Source organism: Cyrtonyx montezumae, unplaced genomic scaffold, assembly GCF_038088225.1.
Source record: "Cyrtonyx montezumae isolate F1298 unplaced genomic scaffold, pur_monq_1.0 scaffold_12, whole genome shotgun sequence".
Classification (NCBI taxonomy): Eukaryota; Metazoa; Chordata; class Aves; order Galliformes; family Odontophoridae; genus Cyrtonyx; species Cyrtonyx montezumae.
In genome coordinates this window covers 20,676,571-20,697,689 of record NW_027071848.1, presented here as the reverse complement: position 1 = coordinate 20,697,689, position 21,119 = coordinate 20,676,571, and the positions used below count along the sequence as shown (strand labels likewise).

General features: G+C 39.9%; 1 protein-coding gene across 3 annotated transcripts; it reads left to right on the top strand.

Annotated features, from left to right (window-relative positions):
- The first annotated feature begins 543 nt into the window (after window positions 1–543).
- On the top strand, window positions 544–15,198 carry SPART (spartin). Of its 3 annotated transcripts, XM_065730200.1 has the most exons (10): window positions 544–604; window positions 5,417–6,256; window positions 7,341–7,538; window positions 8,464–8,568; window positions 10,209–10,338; window positions 11,126–11,320; window positions 12,332–12,490; window positions 12,572–12,662; window positions 13,595–13,647; window positions 14,882–14,957. In XM_065730200.1, exons 2-9 carry the CDS (start codon window positions 5,426–5,428, stop codon window positions 13,641–13,643), a joined length of 1,758 nt encoding a protein of 585 aa, XP_065586272.1. In that variant the 5' UTR covers window positions 544–604; window positions 5,417–5,425; the 3' UTR covers window positions 13,644–13,647; window positions 14,882–14,957. The 3 variants fall into 3 exon arrangements, with proteins under 3 accessions (XP_065586272.1, XP_065586270.1, XP_065586271.1); XM_065730198.1 differs by lacking the exon at window positions 13,595–13,647 and having other exon boundaries at window positions 14,882–15,198; XM_065730199.1 differs by lacking the exons at window positions 8,464–8,568; window positions 13,595–13,647 and having other exon boundaries at window positions 14,882–15,198.
- Window positions 15,199–21,119: the final 5,921 nt, after the last annotated feature.

Below are 21,119 nucleotides of genomic sequence, written 5' to 3'. Positions count from 1 at the left end.
CCACAACCTTTCTGGGCAGGCTGTTCCAGCGCTCTGTCACCCTTGAAGTAAAAAAGATCTTCATGTTCCAATAGAACTTCTTGTGTTCCAGTTTCTGCCCATTGTCCCTTGTCCTATTGCTGCATGCCACTGAAAAGAGCGCAGCCCCGCACACTTGACTCGTGCACTTCAGATATTTACAAGCAGTGATGAGATTCCCAGTCAGCCTTCTCCAGGCTGAATGGACTTGGACTACTCGGCCTTTCCCTATGCTCCAGGCCCCTCATCATCTTTGCTGGATTCTCTCTAGGAGATCACTGGTACCGCGGGCACGCAGCAATCACACCACACCCGCGCAGGTGACACGGACAGCCCACGCAGGCCACAGCCCGAGCGAGGCCCCGCCCCGAGCCGAGGGCGGAGCGGCCGCCGCCGCCTGACCCTGCAGGCCGCGGTGGGGCTCGCGGGGCCGCGGTGTTCTGGAGGAGCTCGCGCGGCTGGGAGCGGCTGGGCGCCGGGCAGAGCCGGGCAGAGGAGCCGGGCAGAGGAGCCGGGCAGGGCGCCGGGCGGTGCCGCTCGGACGGAGAGACCGGACCGGACCGTGTCGCTGAGCAGCAGTTATTCTGTAAGTGTCTCGGTACGGAAGTGAGGGGTTGTTCAGCAGAAATTCCCCGCTCTGTGGGGTCTGTCCGCTTTGAGAGGCTCGGCTCGGGTTGGGCTTGGGTTGTTTCTATCTGCAGGTGATGACGGGGAGCTGGTAGGCCTGCTGGTAATTAAAAGCGTTAAATAGCTGTCTTGCGTAACTCCTGATTGGAATCGTTTTTCCCGGAGAGCACGAGATAGTGACGATGCCTTTGCACGGCGTCCCGTGTGTGACAGGCGGCCGCCTGCCCCGCCGCCACTTTCGGTTCCAGGGGTGGGGTTGGCCCTAGGGAGCTGCCATCTCTGCCCTGACGCCCTGGGATGGAAGCTCAGGCAACGCACGTTGTCTGGAAGAAAGTTGGTTTACATGGAGAAAACAGGCTCGAGACTGTAGTGCTGAGAGGAGGGCACTGGGCCGTGCGAGATGGCTGCCAGCGTGGGGAGGCATGTGCTGGAACGGCAGCGATGGCAGGTCTCTGAAGTCCTCAGTAATTACCAGAGTAGGAATTACCACGTCAACTTCATGCTATCCAGCCCTAAGTGCTTAAATATCAGCTGTAGGCCACCACTTAATGAAAAATTAGAGACTGATTTAAATAAACTAAAAGGAAAAAAAAAGGTGACATTGATCAGCTAGTATCTCCTATATTGATTTGAATCCCTTATAACGTTTGTGTTCAGTCAGTATGTTCTTAAAAATCTCGAAAGTTACTAATACCTTAATTCCTTTTCACGCATGAAGGCTTAAATAATTCTGTCTGTATTGTAGTACTCCTTCCCTGTCCTCATCTTTGAAATTAGCAGCTGACAGAGAAGCAGCTGACACATCGGAAGATCTCTGGATTAAGGGATTGGTTTTGTTCTCCCTTAGCCCCACCTACAAGTGTCAAATACAGGGAGCTGGGAAGCATGTTCTACCTCTGTCAGTCAGGATACTTAATCTCCTTAATAAGCATTAGGCTTCATGTTTACCTTTTCACAGTTAGAGCCACAACCAAACTGCTTTTTTAAACATCTTTAGTTTTTAGTGAAGAGGAGTTTGCTGCATTAGGAAGGATGGTCAGTCATATAGCTGAGGTGTCCACTTACAATATCAAGTGGAACCCACGTTGCCCTGCTGCCCTGTAGCCTCCCTTGGCCAAGTCAGTTGGCACCAGAGAGTATCTGTGATGATGTGTGAAAAAGGGCTGAGGAATGAGTCCCAGCGCTGGTTTGATCTGTGATTATCTACAGTGCTTGTTAGCTATTTTCTTAGCTTTCTTTTGGACCACCTTTCTCAAAGACAAGTTCCTGTGTGTCTTACTGAGCACTAAGAAAACATCAGGGCCAGTTTGTACGTCCAGCCACTGCACCAGAGGTTCAATTCTGGAGCTCTTCTATTTGGCAGTACACATTTGGCTGTTTGTTCTAGCTTTAAAACTCAGAAAATAACAATGTACAGAAACAAATTACAACATAATGGGCACTTAAATACTGTATGCACTGAAAAAGCTAATGATGACTGATATTCCTTGCATATGGTTAAAAAACTACTTAAATTTTTCAGAGGGTGTTTCCTCTTGGGTTCTAAGGTAGTGACCCAGTTGGCTTATTTACTTCCATATGCCCACCATTATTTTGTATTCATTTTTATAAATTGAATTAGTTCCTTCAGGCTGGCTTTTAGTTACCCTGTATTAAAATCAACAGTGAATTCCTTCCTCTGTTTCTAAGCTCATTGTCACACTGATGAATAGTTTGGCACTGACTGCTGTACACGCAGCACAAATTTGGGATGTTTCAAACAACTGATGAGTTAACAATGCTCCCACTCTTCTGAGCTGCTAAGCCTGTTTTTGTACCTCTGGCACACGTGGCCATGCAGTGCTGCCTTGTATGCACGGGTCCTGCTGACATCTCCATTTCCTGACAAATCTTTTATTTGGGATTAATAAAGATTGAGCTTTAGTGAGAAGTGTTTTTGACAGTACAGTGAGCGTATGGAGTTGTATGTTACTATTGCTCACTGTTAAGCAGAAATGCAGCTATTACTTTTAGATTTTACTTGATATCTCTTCTTGTTTTATGCTGCCAATTGTTAGGAAAAGTAATTATTTAAAATCTAGATAGAATCTTTGCCTCAGCTGCCCTCAACAAAGACAAATCAAAACACAGGGGACAAAGCAGGTGATGATGCTGCAGGTTTTGCTCACGCAGTAGTCATTGCCGTAAGTGGGGACTTCATAAAGAATTAGATTTGCAGGTGCTAAAAAATGTCACAATGCTAATTTTTACTCATAAAGAAGTAACCTGGGATGCTGGGTTGAGCTTTGACCTTTTTTGCTCTCCTGAGCCTTTGCTGTTTTAGAAGCTTCAAATAATTTTTAGATCAGAGTTATTCACTGTTAAGCTGTTCTTCATCTTTATACCCTCCTTACAAGAAAAATGGATTTTCAGTAAATGCAAGTGTTGAGGCAGGATGGTATGGTGCAGGGGAGTCCCTAGGGGTGTTTTTGCTGGTAAATTAATGACATTCACCTTTTTAATTACTTCATATACTTGGTTAATGTCTATATTTTTTTCATTGAGAAAACAGTGCACTTCTTGTGAGTGATGTTGGGACAACAGAATGGTTCTCCTAGGCTGAAAATCTTCTTCACTATGGTGTATAATCTTTCATGTAAGGATAAAGCTGTCTGTCAGGATGTTTGTTCTTTCCGGTTACTTTCATTATAGCTGCTTGGCTGTGGTGCTGGTTGGGACTATGCTCGTGGCTTCTAATCTTTATGCTTAGTGGTTATTAACTGCACATATTTTTCTTATGCCGGTGTTGTTCTTCAGCCTAAGTCAAAGATATCAAACCTATCAACAGGTAGCAACAGGTAGCTAGAATCTCCCCCAGCCCTAAATTCACTTTTCTGCTGTGGAGTGGGAAGTGGGCAGCAAGGCTTGTGGCTCGAGGGGTCTGTGACCCGTTCCACATCCTCATGTTCCTAGCCACATATCTGCTGCTGGGCTCAAATGCTTGCAGCTTGTCTTTTGCATGTAGTAGGATTCTGTCACATCATGCAGGAACAGGTGCAGTACAGACTACATGACACTTCTGTCATCTGACTGCAGATGCATCACTCACCGAGTGCCATCTGCTTTTTGATAATAAAGGGTGTGGGAGTAGACCGCAGCATTCAGTCTTTGCCTCTGAAATGTTCTTTGCTTCCTAAGTCAGTCTGTTCTTATTGGAGAAGATATATATATATTTTTTTTTCTTTTGCTTTATTGCAGTAGCATAAACCAAGAAGAGCTATTAAATAAATGTAGCTGGTGTGTCAAGGTTTTAATGAAAGTTTGGATTTCCATAGGTTTTTTTCTTCCTTCCTGACTTACTTTCTTCATTTCATCCAGTATTTTTATAGAGGTTAATCCACTCTCTTAGCCTTTGTTTTATTGGCTTGATGATCCAAACTTATTTCCCTGGAGGGAGGTAATTGGTGCACCAGAAATTTCAGTAACCTTCATTCCTTTTTCTGTTCTGGTGCAGATTTATTAAATGTGGGTCAGCACTGAATGGGGAGTCTCACCTGTGTTTGTACAGTGGCATTAATGCAGCAGTGTGTAATAGAAATATTCTTATTTTTGCCCTTCTGATTTTTTTTTTTACTTCTCTGTTTTGTGGCCATGCCTTTTGTAGCTTGCTGTCATTATGGCTGACAAGCATCTCTAGATTTTTCTCCATTCCTCTACCCGGCTTACAGCAGAAAATTGTTGTTGGTTTTTTTTTTTCCTGAAGATACACTCTCTTAAAACCATAATAGTAAGTTAATAGGTATTGAATAATAAACTGTATTAATGGCTGAAGGGTTTTGTTGTTGCCCGCGATCACTACTCTGTTCTACTGTCATAACTTACACTGAACTGGCAATGGCTTTCAGTGCTATCAGCAAAATATTTCAATGAGATTTATTTATAATGTGCACTGCGAATGCTGTCTTAGTCCAAGAACAATTTGTATTTGCTGCATTTAGCCAAGTTCAGATAAAACAGTGGCTTTACATGTTTTGAAGTTCAAATGAACCCATGGGATTATTTCCTGCTCTTTAATTGTTCAGGTATCCCTGAAACAGCCTGATGTATTCATTCCCAATTAAAAATAGAACCTACAGCCTTTTGTACATGTCAGTGCTTCAGGATTTTGTCACCTGGGGAGCAAAGAAGGGAAAACATCAGTCTTCTTTCTCCCATTGTAAATGCTAAAGAAAATAAATAATTCCCTGTTTTCGTGTTGAAAACCAAAGCTTTAACTTCCCAATCCCATCTGAGCGTTGATGTTAGTTGGGTGTTGATGTTATTGGAAAAGGTTTATCAAGATTTGTTTACATCTACTGAGTGCTTTCCCTTAATGAGTTTGCAAGTTCAGCCTTTATTTAAGTAGACAAACTGTTAACTGAGTTTTTTTAACATCTTAGGGATTTTTGAGCAGAAAATATTGAAAGTAAAGTTAGGTTTATTTATTTTACTCCACTGTTTGTACTGATCTCAATACTTCTTAAGATGGAATGCTTAATGTCAGGACTCTGTATTCTTTTGATGCTTCTTAAGAATTAAATGTCTGTGGTGTAATCAGAGGTGATGGTTACTGAGTTCAAATCTTTGCTGACTAGGAGTCATACATTCTGAATCTAAAGGTTAATAGGAGATAACTGAATATTATACCAAGCAACTATATAACTTTCTGGTTTTACACACAGTTAGAAAGGGTATTCACTATAAGGTAAACTTTGTCTTAATCTATGAATACTTTTACCGACTTTTATTCCAGTGTGCAGCAATGGAACAACTGCAGGATCCGGTTATGCAAGAGGATGCAAATGTTAAAGCTATTAATGAAGAGTACACAAAAGCCTTTATTTTTATCAATAAAGGACTGCATGAAGATGAACTGGGTCAGAAGGAAGATGCAAAAAGTTACTACAAGCAAGGACTTGACCACTTGCTCCAAGGAGTTAGCATTCCCTCACAGGGTCCTGCGTGTGTAGGACCCCAGTGGGAATCTGCCAGACAAATGCAACAGAAGATGAAGGAGACTCTCCAGAATGTGCGTGCTCGACTTGATATTCTAGAAGGAAACACCCCACCTGCAGGAGCAAGCACTGCTGCAATGGATGTCTCTGCTGGAATGCCCAAGTTGTACCCACCCATTCCTTCCACAGAAAAGCCAGAAAGGCCCCCCCCACCTAATGCTCTGTTTGTACCAAGACAGCCACCTGCAGCAGATGAAAGTGTTGCAGCTGCAAGCCAGGGGCAAGTTCCATCTATGAGCCCATCATCTGCAAAACCTTTGTGTCTGCCAAACGAAGCACCTCCTGCCTATACTCCTCAGGCTACCAATGGCCATTTTACTGTGTCTTATGGCACAGACTCAGGGGAGTTTTCTTCTGTCAGCGAGGACTACTACAGAAAGTGTACTCAGCCACCTCCCCTTCAAAACCTGGGAGTGGATGCAGATGAGCTGATCTTGATTCCCCAAGGCGTACAGATATTCTTTGTGACTCCTGATGGGCAGGTCAGTGCTCCTTCGTATCCTGGATATCTACGCATTGTGAAGTTCTTGGATACAGATGGTGAGATGGCCCAGAATCGTCCACCTGCGTTTCTTCAGGTAAAAGGAAAATAATTTCCTTTAATTATATATATTTTAAATGTGAAAGTTCTAAACAACCATCTTCTTCTGTTCTCGTTTTTCTTTGTGGTGATGTGAGGGGTTTAATAGCCATTGGAAAAACGATTTTCTGCAAATAAACAATTTTCTGGCTTTTCTGAGAAAATGTACTCAGTGTCTTCGCAAGGTTCTTGAGTGCTTACTGTTGTGATGATTTCCATTTTCTAAAGGAGTTGGCTTAATGCTTCTTTTTCATTTCATAAAACCAAATTCCCTTTCCTCATGTTGAGAAGAAATGTTGATTCTTCTCTTGAAACGTTTCACTGGAAAATGAATTTATGCAGTACCCACTTAGAAGCAACTAGAGATTGTGGTCAAATTAGAGCATCTTAATTAAGAGCTTACAGCCCATGTTAATCCAGGCTACAAGCCACAAATGAAAAAGATTTAATACACACACACACACACACACACACACACACACACACACACACACACACACACACACACACACATATATATAGTGCTTCCTTCTTGTGGGCACATTCTGTAATGCACATTGTATTTATGATCCTATTTCCAACTTGGAATCTCCTTGATGGAGATCTCTTTGATGGAACTGTCTCAACAATGAAGGAAAAACTGGCCAACAAACAAAAACAGGAATAGGTTTCTGGTTCTACTGGTTAGGAATCTTCAGCAGGCCAGAGACAGCCATACGTTCTCTTTATCTAGTCATGTAGACCTGTCTTGAGATCTGCAGAAAGCAAGAGACATTGTGGATCCTGATCTGTCTGGCAGTGCACTTCATCTCCTCCTGCAGCTAGTTAAGAGACTACCAGCCTGAATTATGGTCCTGATATTAATGTTTTCTCTGTCAGTACTAGTCAAGACTACTAACTCCACAGTTGTGTAGGTTTTTGAGTTGGTTGTGGTTTTGTTTTGTATTGCTTTTCCTAGATATTTTACTTTTTTTTTTTTTTTACTATGGTAAGGAAAATCAAGTTTCCAGTGCTAATCAGAGCATTCTGTCTTTTCTTTTGAAAAAGTTCATTTAATTCCTTAGTGTATTTATCTTTTCCAGGTTTGTGACTGGTTGTATCCTCTAATGTGCAACCAGTCTCCTGTTCTGTGCTGCAATACAGGCGTCTACATGTTCCCTGACATGATGTCCCAGGTACCAGGGTCCTACGTGGGAGTAGTGTTGTCTTCAGAACTTCCAGCAGCTGACAGAGAGCTCTTTGAGGATCTCTTAAGGCAGATGTCTGACCTTCGACTCCAGGTAAGTTCCCCATCAGCTTTTTCTAAACCAGCAATAAAAGGGAAGTGGTAATATATCTGCCAGTTTATATTTAGCGTGTGTCTTATTGGCAAGCTTACCAGTGAGAAATACATAAAGTAGCCAAGATGTAAGGGTACCTAGAAATGAAACTGGAGGGTCTGTGAGATACACGTATCAAAATTTTAAAATGATACATTATAAGCACAGAGAAGAATTGGAAATCACTCTGGATAATTTTCATTATTTTTTCCAAAGTTTTCCTGTGGGTATACATTACTCTGTGTAGTTTGGATGACAGCATCTAGAAAATTGCACAAATGCAATTACGATTCAAAAAAATGTTGAACAGCTTCAGGGACAACCTGTGAAAATAGTACCTCAAAAATCTGCCTTGAAATGGGATCTCAAAATAGATTAGTCTGATACCTCATCACAGTAAGATTTTAACAGAGAGAATAGGAAAAAAAAAACAAACACATAATCTTACAAAGATCCAGTAAGATACGGTGACTGGAAACTAAGTGGAGAATGTTACTGTAAGAGCACTGAAGCACCATGTCAGGAAGAATGGTAATCAATAATCGCTCAGTAGTTTATAGCAAGATAATACCTGTTTGTGAAAGATACCATCTTACAGAATCTCCAAGACTTGAATGCAGTGACAATGAAGAACCAGTCTGTAGAATGCCATATGGATGCAATTCTGCTAGAAATCCTGTTGAGTTCAGCAGGGAATCATACTAGCAGAAGAGGCCACTGCTTTTTTTACTTAAAAGGGAAAAGTGCTACAGAGTTGTGTGATGTTTCAGTGCAGGACTTACTGGGTAAATTTGTAGTCTTTCCTGCATAGAAGTAGTTCCAATTGGATATCGAACTAGTCCCTTAATTGTCCTAATTCTTAATATTCCCTGATATGATATCACAGGTGCCAGGATCCCATGAGAGAGTAGGGTTACCATCAGAGCTCCTAGCAACAGAGAGAGCGCATTTTGAAGATAAATTAAAACAGATGTCTGGCCACAAAGTCCAGGTAAATTCCAGGACAGTGATTCTAAAATGTTATAGTAAGAAAAATAAAAAAGTCATCAATAAGTACACCTTAAAACTCCTGAGATTCCAGACCTGCTTGACCACAGCAGTATATCTTCCCATGGTGTGTCCTGTGGTTTTGTTTGTTTGTGTATTTCCTTGTTAAGAGCAGGTTAAATTGCTGCAGACTGTCCTGCTTTGCAAATCAGTAGCAAATTTATTTTGATAGAGCACTTTGATATAACTTCCTTTTGGAAAATTATTTCAAAGCTTGATCTGTTGGCTATTCAATGTCTGTTTTATATAATAGTCACAGCAACTTCTGTTTAATGTAACTGTAGTATAGAGTCTTAGACAAACTATTTGTGCACTTTAGCAAAGTCCTTAGAAGAGTATTTTCATTTTTTTTACATGGTGAATGTGGCATAAAAATTATACCTGGAGCATACTTTGTATTTTTGTTTTAATTGGTTTAAGAGTTTTCTTTAAATTGAAGATACATATTAAGGTTATATTTCTTGCCCCACGTTCAAAGTGTTCTGGTCCTCTGCTAAGGGCATTTCTTGAAAATGAGAATTTCACGTTGTGATCATGCAGTAATTGAAGGTATACTACAAGTCAGTGATACTTTGTTCATCTTCTGGGTAGCAGCTTACTGAGACTTAATCCAGTCCTTCCTGACTGTTCTTGTTCGTTTTTGCCATAACAGTCATCTTTGTGCCTCAGTGTTCCCTCCTGCTAATACTTCTAAGAATTCCATGCATATCAAACATTATTCCATCTCGTCTTTTCTACTCTGTTCATAGTTTTCATCTATGAATGTTTCCATATAGGCTCTTCCAGACAAAACAATTTTTTTTTCTTTCTACCCCTCACTATAAGCATTGTTTTCAGTCACTGAAATGTTTTTTTTACTGTTCTTTTATTGTTCTTTATTTTTTACATTGCAAAAGTACTAAAAAGAGTTCTAACTAAATCCTGAATCCATTAGACTTTTTTCTGTCTTTTTCTAGTTAAATTATAAATTATTTCACAACTGTGTGATGTTACACTTTCTAGACACACTAAGCAGACTGTTGTGGTGATTGTTATATTTGAATGATTAGTGTCTAATCAAGAAACTCTCATTGAGAGTCTCTATAGAGTTTGATGTGAAACTGTACAGAACCTATCTGCCCAACCTTAAATGTGGAGCAGTTATCGTGCACAGCTTGGTATGTTCCTTGGCTGTGCCAGTCTGAAAAAGCACCAGCAGCACAGGAAATTAAAAATGTCCTTTATTTCTGGATATGAAAGGATGAGGTTCAAGCAGCAATAACAGCTACATCCTTTTAGTGCAGCTGGGTTCTCTGAGCACACTGCAGTTCCCATACTGAATAACAGCAGAGTTGAGTTATATTCTCTTTGAAGGGATAAGAATTTTAAATGGATAAGTCCTTTATCACTAGTTAACTTGTGCTGTAGGTTATGCCTGCATAGTTGACCATATGGCCTTACTGGCAAGCAAATCTTCTTGTAACTGTCTGAAGAAAGTGTATAGCTAGCAAAAGTAATTGAATTTGGAGGAATGCGCAGAACTGGCTTTTTTTGATAATAGATGTCTTGGAAGTGGATTCTCAGATATTTATTTTCACTTGTTAGCCTCCAGAAGCCTCCAGTGATGTGATTAATTTGCCTCAGACTGTACATATCCAACCACACCCTGAAGAAGGGGAAGATCAGAAAGAGTTGCCAGAATGGAGCGAGAAAGTTGCCCGTGGAATCTTGTCAGGTACTACTGTAGTAAGAGGATTACATTAAATATAAACCTCTGCAAGTCAAACAATATTTTCATCTGAATGTGTGCTTGTGGAAGCTGAGTAACTGTTCCTTAGTACCATTTCTAATAACGTGAAGGATGCTTTGGTGAGCTCTATGAAAACAGGGCAGTTTGAATCCCCTGCCAACATTCTTGCTCACTGCAAATAGGTTAGATGCCTAATTTTACTATGTAAATTGGCTGTTGTCCCGTGTGACTGAAACCGCTCTGATTCCACAGTTCTACTCTTGTTTAACCAGTTATATTAAAGGAGATATCTGTTGTGGTTTCTGCTGATAAGCTTTTTTTTTTTTTCCTCTGAGAAGCTTTGGAATACACAAGTGACCAGCTGATTGGACTAAATATGTGTCTGCTAGAAGGGCAGAGAGGTTAGGTTGTACATTTTCAGAATGTTAATAGCATTGAGATGAGCATTTCTATCACTTTTGACCCTGCTGGGACCTGGATTTCCAACCAAAAAAAAACCTACCACGAACAAATGAGTTCCTGTTTTAAGCTGACATTTGAACAAAGAATGGCTGTACTAGACTTCAAATAAAGTGAACTGGTAAAATGTAGGTGGTGTAGGAGCAGAATTCATTGCAGGAATTCATGCTGGTGCAGTCAGGGAAGAATATAATTGCAGACTGTAATTGGGAATGTTTCTAAGATCAGTGTTGCAGAGGCAGAGGAGGGACAGACGTAGGAATTCTGGTCTGTAAAACTCCACTTTTTAAGAAAAATGATTTTTTCCCCGAAGGTGCATCTTGGGTAAGCTGGGGCCTAGTGAAAGGAGCAGAGTTTACTGGTAAAGCTATTCACAAAGGAGCTTCTAAACTGCGAGAACACATTCAACCTGAAGAAAAACCTCTGGAAGTCAACCCAACTGTAGCAAAGGGGCTTCACGTAGCAAAGCAGGCTACTGGAGGAGCTGTGAAAGTCAGCCAGTTCTTAGGTAAGCTGTTCCATCTCATACCACATTGTATCTTTGCCTTGAGTAAATATTTTGTGAAGTGAGAACTGTTTTCTTTTTAGCCAGGGAATTTAAGGAAGGACTGATCTGATGAAATTTAGAGGATTGGTTCTTTGTAACTGGTTATCTCCTGTGTGAGAGGTATGCTTTTGGGAATATTTTGTATTGTATGACCTTGATACTAAAGTAATAGTCTAGATAGCAAAGCATTTCTCTGCATTGAAGTTTCATATATTTATATGTATTTTTAAAGTCTTAAACAGTTCAGAATGGTGTCTCTTCTTCAGTTAATCACTTCAGTTAATCTTCCAAAAGCCATATTGTCACTGACTACTAACTTATATTGTATCAGTACAGAATGTGTATGCACAGTTGTCAATAGGTGCACTTGCAAAGCATGTCTGTTAGGCTATATGTAGACTTCCAAACAGTAATCACTCGGTATTCAAAGGTGCTTAGGAATCATAGGAGCTCTTAGTAACTTCATTCTGTTATTTATTTGTATTCATGTTTATATTTAGTATCTAGTGACTCAGCTGAGTTTAAAAGTAAATTGTGCTGGATGGTGCCTAACTACTTTGAAGTAGTTTGAACTACTTCTGAATGGTTCTGAGAGTTCTGTAGAAGACAAGATGGGGAACGAGATGTCTTTCTTTCCTTTATGACACAAGTTGGAGATAATCAAGCAGTGGAAAGACTTTTTTGAAATTAGAGTGTGTGACAAGTACCTATTTAATTTCTAGTGCTATTAGCCATAAGATCAGCACGACTTGATTCTAAGGAAATTGAGCTGAGTGGAATCTGAAAATAAGTTTTGCTTGTATATCAGTTCAGTTACCTAAGCATGGATTTAAGTTTCTCTTCAGAATAAGCATATTTAGATAGAAGGAATATTCAAAACTTCAGCGAAGCACACTTTTAATTAGGATTAAGACTCTTAAAAGAAATATATTCTGTGCTCTGAATAATCTGTGTACAATTCTCTTATGGCAGTTGAGGGAGTATGTTCAATAGCAAGCTGTGTTGGAAAGGAGCTGGCTCCTCATGTGAAGAAGCACGGCAGCAAATTAGTTCCAGAGTCCCTTAAGAAAGACAAAGATGGCAAATCTGCCTTTGATGGTGCCCTGGTGGTAGCAGCAAGTGGAGTTCAAGGTAACAAAAAAATTCCTTATGCTTTTTTAATTACATACTTTTTCAGTGCTATGAACTCAATTAAGCTTTTCATTTTTACAGGGTTTTCAACAGTGTGGCAAGGTTTAGAAAGTGCAGCTAAGTGCATTGCTAAAAGTGTTTCAACTGAGACTGTAAAAACTGTGAAGCACAAGTAAGTTATGTTTTTTTCATGGATTTCATCTTCTGCAGCGTATTGTCACTGTGAATGAACGTGGGCATAAAAAGCTCATGAAAGTGAAGGGAAGCTACTAAAATACCCTAACTATACAGCATATGATAAGCTGCTAAGTGCACAGTAATGAGCATCTCCTGAGTGTAAAAATACGAAATGCATGAATGCTTCTGGTTAAATGTATATATTCTCTTCTAGAACTATTACAGATTCTGGTGGTGTTAAGAAATACCATTCAGATTTACATCGTTCTTTTACAATGTGTCATTATGGAAGAAAAAAAGCAGCCATTTTAAACCTCTCAAATGTGACCCTGAGTTTCTATAAACTTAGCTGAAAAATGAAAGAACTTCAATTATCAGCAGGTTATATTAAAGCAAGGAGGTACAAAAGGAAAAGTACGTAAGGAAGTCTAAGGCATAAATGGCAATAATAAATTGAAACAAAAAGACAGTAGGCTGGACTTGCAAAATGTATGTGTTAGCAAAGTGTAGTGTGATTTCTGTTATTAAGGTGATGCGAAAAAACAAAGCTGGTAAGTGTTTGTACTGAAAGATGCTTTGGAGAATAAGGGAAAAAACGGAAACACCTGCCAACAGGTATGAAGTGTGCCCTTCAAAAAATATGCAGTAGGTGTAGCTGAGTGTGAAGAGTAGATTGGATGGTGACAGTGATAACAGATGACATGCTAGAGAGGACTGCTGAAAGTGCATGCAGTCTACTAGCAGAGGGTGAACAGCAGGAGATAGTACTGGGTCAGCTGGCAATCAAGATTCTGTTCTCATGAGTTTGAAAAAGGTTATATGGCAAGCTAACAGTGGTGCTTTCTCCCTAATATTTGTTCTCAGTAGAAATGTCAGGAGCTATTTTATTGGTACTTTTTCACGTAAATTCACACTGTTTTCTTTTAGATATAAAAATAGAAAATGTGGAGATCAGCAGGCAACAACCACTAAATGAAAAAGTAATTACAATTTAATTACAGTACAACATGAAATATTTGATAATTGCGGATTTCCTCTATGTTTAGACTATCTTATTACATAACTGTATTTAAATTCTACGTATGTCTTTTGTATACTGGTTTCTGTCTCAATGAGAGAAGGGCATTCTTTCATTCTGACTATTTGGAACTAGCTAAATTCCCCTTAACAGAAACAAAGCTAAAGGAACGTTATCACAGTCTCTTAAGTCAATAAAAAGCTAAAAATTTAGCTGCATTGCCTTTGCAGATGGAAGAGATGCTCATAATATGTGTATGATAATCAGAACTGGAGGAGAACATAGTTTCAGAAGTAACATCTCTGCAAAGGTACCTTGCTGCTAATCTGCTGAGTTTTTGCAGTGGTACGAACATCTGCAGTGTATGCATCTCCCCAGCTCTCTCCTTCTTTTCTTTTGCTCAAGCAATGCAATTCAAACAGACAAAGGTAAAAATCAATTATCAAATATTTAAGGAGTTATCTGTGCTGGATAACCTAGAGCCTTAACAAAGTAAACCCCCCCTATTTAAGTGATATTATAGAAAAATGGCTTAGAATATTCCTGAAATGAAATTAACTACTGATCAAAAAATCAGACTGACAAATAGTGCTCCTCTGCTGTGACACTAAATTCTGTGATCTGCAAATCAGACGGTGATGATTGAAGGATGTCGCTGTTATCAGAGAATTAAAAATGGGAACAAAATAAAAATGCTGATTACTTTGTTTTGCTGTTGGCTCCCGCCATTGTACTATGGCTGTTGTTCTGACAGCATGACAGACTTTTTTATTTGATCCTCTGATGTTCTGTGCTTCACTTTGGCCTTATTTTGAGGTCCTCTGAGAATCTCTGGCCATAAGAAGCACAGTGAAAAGTAACTCCACTAACTGCTGAGATTCTAATGTTGCAAGAAATACTTCCCTTTGGCCTGGAATGTCTGCTTACAGTGCTCTCTCAGGAAATGTCTGGCTGCTAGGGAAAAATGGAGATTTTTAGATAGAAGGACAGAATCATGATGGTATCTTTAAAAAAAAAAAAAAAACTGTACGCTGAAAGAGCAGCCTTTACTCAAATTAATCAGTAATTTCTCATTTTAATCTTCAGACATTTGGCTGTCTGCTTATTCTTTGTATTTAATTCTTGCTTCCAAAAGAACAATGATGAAGAGAAAAATACTAAATATTCATTTACAAATCTGCTCTCTTTCTTAAAAGGTATGGAGATGATGCTGGCCGTGCTACTGACAGCGCTATGAGCTCTGCAATCAATGTCGGTGTTACAGCATTTAACATTGACCATATTGGTATCAAAGCTGTTGTAAAGAAAACTGCAAAGGAAACTGGCCATGCTGTATTAGATGAATATAAAGTACTGGATAAAGAGAGAAAGGATAAAAAATGAGAACAATGAAATATTTCTCAAAGCCTTATATTCAAGATGAAACTTCATATTTTCAAGTAACCACACTGCTAATCTCTGACTTAATGCAAATCATACTGTGCTCTTCAAGCCACTGTTACTTAATTTGCCGTGGGAATTCTTAGAAAGAAAAGTGAAAGTAATTCCTCATTCTTTATTGATGCAGGATATGAGTTTTCAGTTAATTAACTTGCCTCTGTAAGCACTTTCTCAGAACATAATATGGAATATGAGATTAATACAGAAATGTTATTATAGATGTTTTTATAATACATTATATTTGTAAAGAAGGTGGTGATAATGAACAAGTAGGATTACTAATTCTCATACAAATAGGGTTACTGACTTTTTTTTAACAGTCCTTAAGTTAGTATCACTAAAGCAAACTTTCATATTTAATATGAACTTAAATAAGTTTTGTTTCATTCTTTCCTTTGCAGAGAATTTCTCTTCTCAGCTACTAAGCAGCTAGTCTTATCCAAATTTCTTTTTAGAAGAAATGAAAGATGAGCCTCAGGTAACCAGACAGTCATTTCCTTTACAACTTTTTTTTCCCCCTCAGCATGTAAGCAAACCAAAGATTTTAAGTATTCTAATAACTCTAGTATTTACAGCTCTAGAAAAAATGTATTTTCCAAGAGAGTCCATAAAGGAGTAATTAAAGATTCTATGAAATGGAGATTTTTATATAGAGATATGTTTTTTCATAAATGAAAATATTTTTCTTTAAAAATATTCTACTAAGATCACTGGAAACTTCTATGCATTCTGTACTTTTCAGCCAGTCCAGAAAGATTCCAAGTACGTGACGGAAGGTGTGAATATTTGTTTCAACAGGTAGTTATAACTGTCAGCATCTTTATTCTACTGAATTCCTAATTGTGCAAGGGACATATCCAAAGTGTATAACAAGCATTTCTGCTTAGGAGATGTGTGTGGGATAGAATAGTTATTTTTATGTAGCTTTTTCATTTTGTTCCTCGCATAACTTATTCCTTGTTCAAATGTAGAACCACTGAGATGCTCTTCTACTTATTTAACAGTTCATTACTGAGTTTTAAAGCTGCTATACGTTCTAATCTTGGCTGGACCTGCAGCAAACACAACCATAAATTTACAACTTGCCTCCATTTTAAGTAACTGGAGATCTGTATACTATAAATGGTTGTCAGCAAGTTATCACGGTTATAACAAACATCTGTTAGAATTGTAAGAAGTGCACATCTTGTGATAGATACCATAGGTGTGCAGTTGGGGTGGAAAAAAAAAAAGTGAAACAAATGAACTAATTACTTGAAGTGTAACTTTGATTTATGAAAATAAAAATAAAATTGGTCGAATGGTGCTTGGCCTTCTTATGACAGCAAAATTGCTACCATGGAGTTCCAGAGGGCTGGCTTTAAATTGTTAGGAGACTAGCAGGGAGGGCCCCCTGGAAATTCAGTCTTGGAAGGTAAAGGGGTCCAGGAAGGCCGGTCCTTCCTCAAGAAGGAAGTCTTAAAGGCACAGGAGCAGGCTGTCCAACTGAGCCACAAAATGAGCCAGCAGGGATGAAGACTGGTGTGCATGAACAGGGAGCTTCTCCTGAGGCTCCAGGAGAAAAAGGGAATCTATCTCCTCTGGAAGAAGGGACAGGCAACTTGGAAAGAGTACCAAGAAGTTGTTAGGATGTGCAGGGAGAAAATTAGATCTTTGCATCTGTCTGTAGAAGTCAGAGCAGTTACGCTCAGTGTACTCCACTCTCTGACCTAGAAATCCCAGATGGGGAACAGAATAAATGCCCCACAATTCAGGAGGCAACATCTATTCCAACTGAACTGCCACAAGTCCATGGGGCTGGATGAGATCCATCTATGAGTGCTGAGGGAACCAGGAGAGGTGATTACCAAGCTTCTTTCCATCATCTATCAGTGTTCCTGGTTGACTGGAGAGATCCCAGAAGACTAGAGATTCACCAACATCACTCCCATCTACAAGAAAGGATCCAAGGAACTGTCAGCCTGAGCTCAGTGCCAGGGAAGGTTATAGAGCAGATCATCTTGAGGGAGATCACACAGCACGTGCAGGACAACTGGGGGATCAGGCCTAGACAACATGGGTTTGTGAAGGGCAGGTCCTGCTTGACCAACCTGATCTTCTATGATCTAGTGACCCACCTGGTGGATAAGGGAAAGGCTGTTGACGTGGTCTACCTAGACTTCAGCAATGGAGACACTTTGGCACTGTCTCCCACAGTATTCTGCAGAAGCTGGCAGCCTGTGGCTTGGACAGGTACACTCTTGGCTAGGTAAGGAACTGTCTGGAGGGCAGAGCCCAGAAAGTGGTGGTGAATGCAGTTAAATCTAGCTGGTGTCCAGTCATGACTGGTGTTCCGCATGGGTCAGTACTGGGGCCTGTCCTCTTCAATATCTTTATTGATGACCAGCACGAGGGCACTGAGTGCACCCTCAGTAAGTTTGCAGATGACACTGGGTTGCCTGGAAGTGTTGCTGCCTGGTGGTAGCGAGGCCCTACAGAGGAATCTGGACAGGCTGGATAGCTGGGCTGAAGCCAATGGGATGAGGTTCAATAAGACCAAGTGCCAGGTCCTGCACTTCATCCGCAACAACCCCAGGCAATGCTACAGGCTTGGGGCAGAGTGGCTCGAAGACTGTGTAGAGGAAACGGACATTGGGGTATTGGTCATTGCTTGGCTGAAAATGAGCCAGCAGTGTGCCCAGGTGGTCAAGAAGGCCAATGGCATCCTGGCTTGAATCAGAAATAATGCTGCCAGCTGCAGCAGGAATGTAATTGTCCCCCTGTACTCAGCACCATTGAGGCTGTGCCTCGAGTGCTGTGTTCTGTTTTGGGCCCCTCACTGAAAGGAAAACATCAAGGCCCTGGACTGTGTCCAGAGAAGGGCAATGAAGCTGGTGAGGGGTCTGGAGCATAGACCTTATGAGGAATGGCTTGAAAGAGATGGGATTGTTGAGCCTGGAGAAGAGGAGGCTCAGGGGAGACCTTATTGCTCTCTACAGCTATCTGAAAGGAGGTTGTAGTGAGCTGGGGGTCAGCCTTTTCTCTTGTGTAACTAGCGGTAGGACTAAAGGGAATGACTTCAAGTTTTGCTAGGGGTGATTCAGGCTGGATGTTAGGAAATACTACTTTTCCAAAAGAGTGGTCAGGTGCTGGAATGGGCTGCCCAAGGAGGTGGTGGAGTCTACCTGGAAGTATTCAAGGAACATTTAAATGTTGTGTTGAGGACATGATTTAGTGAAAACTATTGCTGATAGGTGGACAGTTGGATTGAATGATCTCGTAGGTCTTTTCCAACCTTTGTGATTCTATGATTCTATGATATCAAGTTACTGTGAGATGACTGGAAAAAAAAATAGGACTTCTGAAGTAATTAAAAAACAAACAAAATACAGTCTAGGAGTTTGCCTTCAATAGAAATATGCTCATCAATTAGAGTTTCCAGTATTTCAAACTAAAAAGGCCCATCAGAAGTACATTATAACAATTTCTGTTACTTTCCAGCAACTGTAACTATTTTAAGGCAAATATAGATTTCATACTAGCAAAAGGATTTTTGTTGTCATCAATCAGTTTTGCAACATAAATGTTTTTATCTTCCTTCTCCCCATCATTTGGGTTTCATTTATAGTCCTTGCCCTTTAGTTTCATTGATAAACTATTAACTCATTGTATTAAAACCAACAGTTAAAACTGAAGTGTTATGTTCTGAAAAGACCAAGTTGTACCACACTGAGCTAAAAAAAGATTGAAATACTATCAGCATTAGGCCAGGCATTGTGCTGTTCAACCCACTCTCACTGTCCTCTTCACATGTCCTCAGCCTTTCCAATTTGTCTAAAAATTGATTAAAGGATTTTTTTTAATGGCGGTATATCCATATTCTTCTTTTTCACTTTGTTACAAAGTTTAGTCACTCTACTGAATCTGTTGTGTTGTTGAACTTAACCCAGCTTCAGCTGTCTCTACTTAGGCCCTGAGCACCAAATCCATAGGCTTCTCTCCAGTTCCTTTAAGGTTTAGAAAAGCTTTCATGTGCTTACTGTATTAACTCAGCCCTTCCTTTTATATACTATATCAGTTCCTTAAGCCTTGCATCTTAGGTTTGTTTTCTATCCTCAGCCTGGTATGTTTTTTACTTTGAATGCTGGCCATCATTTGATGTATGTCAATCCTTGTAGTACTCTCCCTAATGCTGTTTACCAAGTGAACTGCAACTGGATATTCTAATGCAATGCTGTTTCCAAACTCAATTATTAATAACTTTTTCTGCTCTGGAATTTTGTATTGAGAAGATTACTGTTAATGATCTCTATGTCATTCCAAGTTACTGCAGCCTCTGGCATCTTCACCATTTCGTAGATATAAAACCAGTGTTAAGCCTTCAATTGAATCTGTAATCTTTCAAAAAGAGTTGGCAAAACTATCTTCCAATAGAATATGCTGATGAGGCTTAGTTATTTGGATTGCCATAGAGTGGTGTAGGTTGGAAGGGACCCCCAGAGGTCCAAACTCCTCCTGGTTCATGTGGAGCAGATCACATCAGCTGCCATTTTTCTTATCTTCAAGGTTGAAATTCACAAACTCTAGGTAACCTTTACCATACTTTACCCTGGTAAAAAGTAAATATTTCTCCCATGGATTGAATCAAAACTTTTTCATATAAACTTGTCTATCCTGGTATTCATGCTTATACTTCAGAAGAGTCTGGGTGCTCATTCTTTACACTTTCCTTTAAAGAAGCTGTTGACAGCACCGAGATCTACTTATGCCTTCTCTTCTTCAGGCTGAAAATTGATTATGCCTGCCAACCCTTAACAGCCCCTAGGATATGTTTGGGAGCCCAAAGCTAAGCACTCCAGCAAGTGGTCCCATAAATGCCAAGAAGAACAGAACTGCCTCCCCTAGCAGCAGCTGGCTGCCTTTGCTGGAAGATATACCAGTGTCTTGTGGTCAGTTTTTTGTTTGTCAGGAACCACCACGCCTTTTCCTGTGAATCTGCCTTCTAGTCAGTGCCCCTAGCCTGTACTTTGTAGGGCTTTGAATTTGGTACTTGCTGGATTTCATTAAGTTTCTTTACAGCAGTTTCTCTTTCCAGCCCTCTCTGAATGGCAGCCTCCTTCACAGCGACTGCACTCTTTAACTTGTTAATCATCAGCAAACTTGCTGTGAGTGTGCTCCGGCCTGAATTCCAGGTTGTTAGTAAAGAGCTGAGTGGTACTGGCTCGCATAGTGATCCCAGCAACAACCAGTCATACTGCTGACCACCGTACTTCAAGACTGATGGTGCAGCCAGCTTTCCACCAACATTATTTTCCAGTTATCCAATCTCAACAATTTGTCTGTAAAGGAATTACAGGAGATTATATTAAAGTGCTTGGTAAAGTCAAAATATACAGTACTCTCCTATGTTTCCCCTTGTCCATGCAGTTGTCGTACCATCAGACCCTAATATTTTGGTGCTACTTGAAATAACTAAATTTAATTCTCTGTCAAAATTAATCTGTTCTAATTCAAATGTTTACCTTCAACAGCTGGTCTACCTTGTTTTTAAGCAATCCTTGCCATCTATTGCCTTCACATAATCTGAAGATATGTCTTTAACTGTAACTTTTTTTTTTTTGAACCGCATTGTGTTGTGAGCAAGTTTTCTACCTTCTCTTATAGTCACTGAAAATTTTAGTCTGAAAAGAAAGTGAAAGCCTGAAAACAACTAAAATACTTACAGCTATCCATACATCTCTTACCTGAAATAAAGAAATAGAGGAAACTTCCATGTTTCTTCCATGGCCAGAAAGTACACTGTGGCCAGGATACAGCCTCAGAGACTTTCTTGTGATTCTATGGCTCATTCTGAGCAGTCTGCATAGGCTGGTTACATTCTTGAAATAATTTTTGGCAAAAAATTCAGAGCAAGGAAAATGGATCTGGTTAACATTCTTGTTGTTAAGATTTTAGTATTGCAGGCAGTAACACTGAATTTGATATGAATGCTAACCTAGGTCCAAGTTAATACTG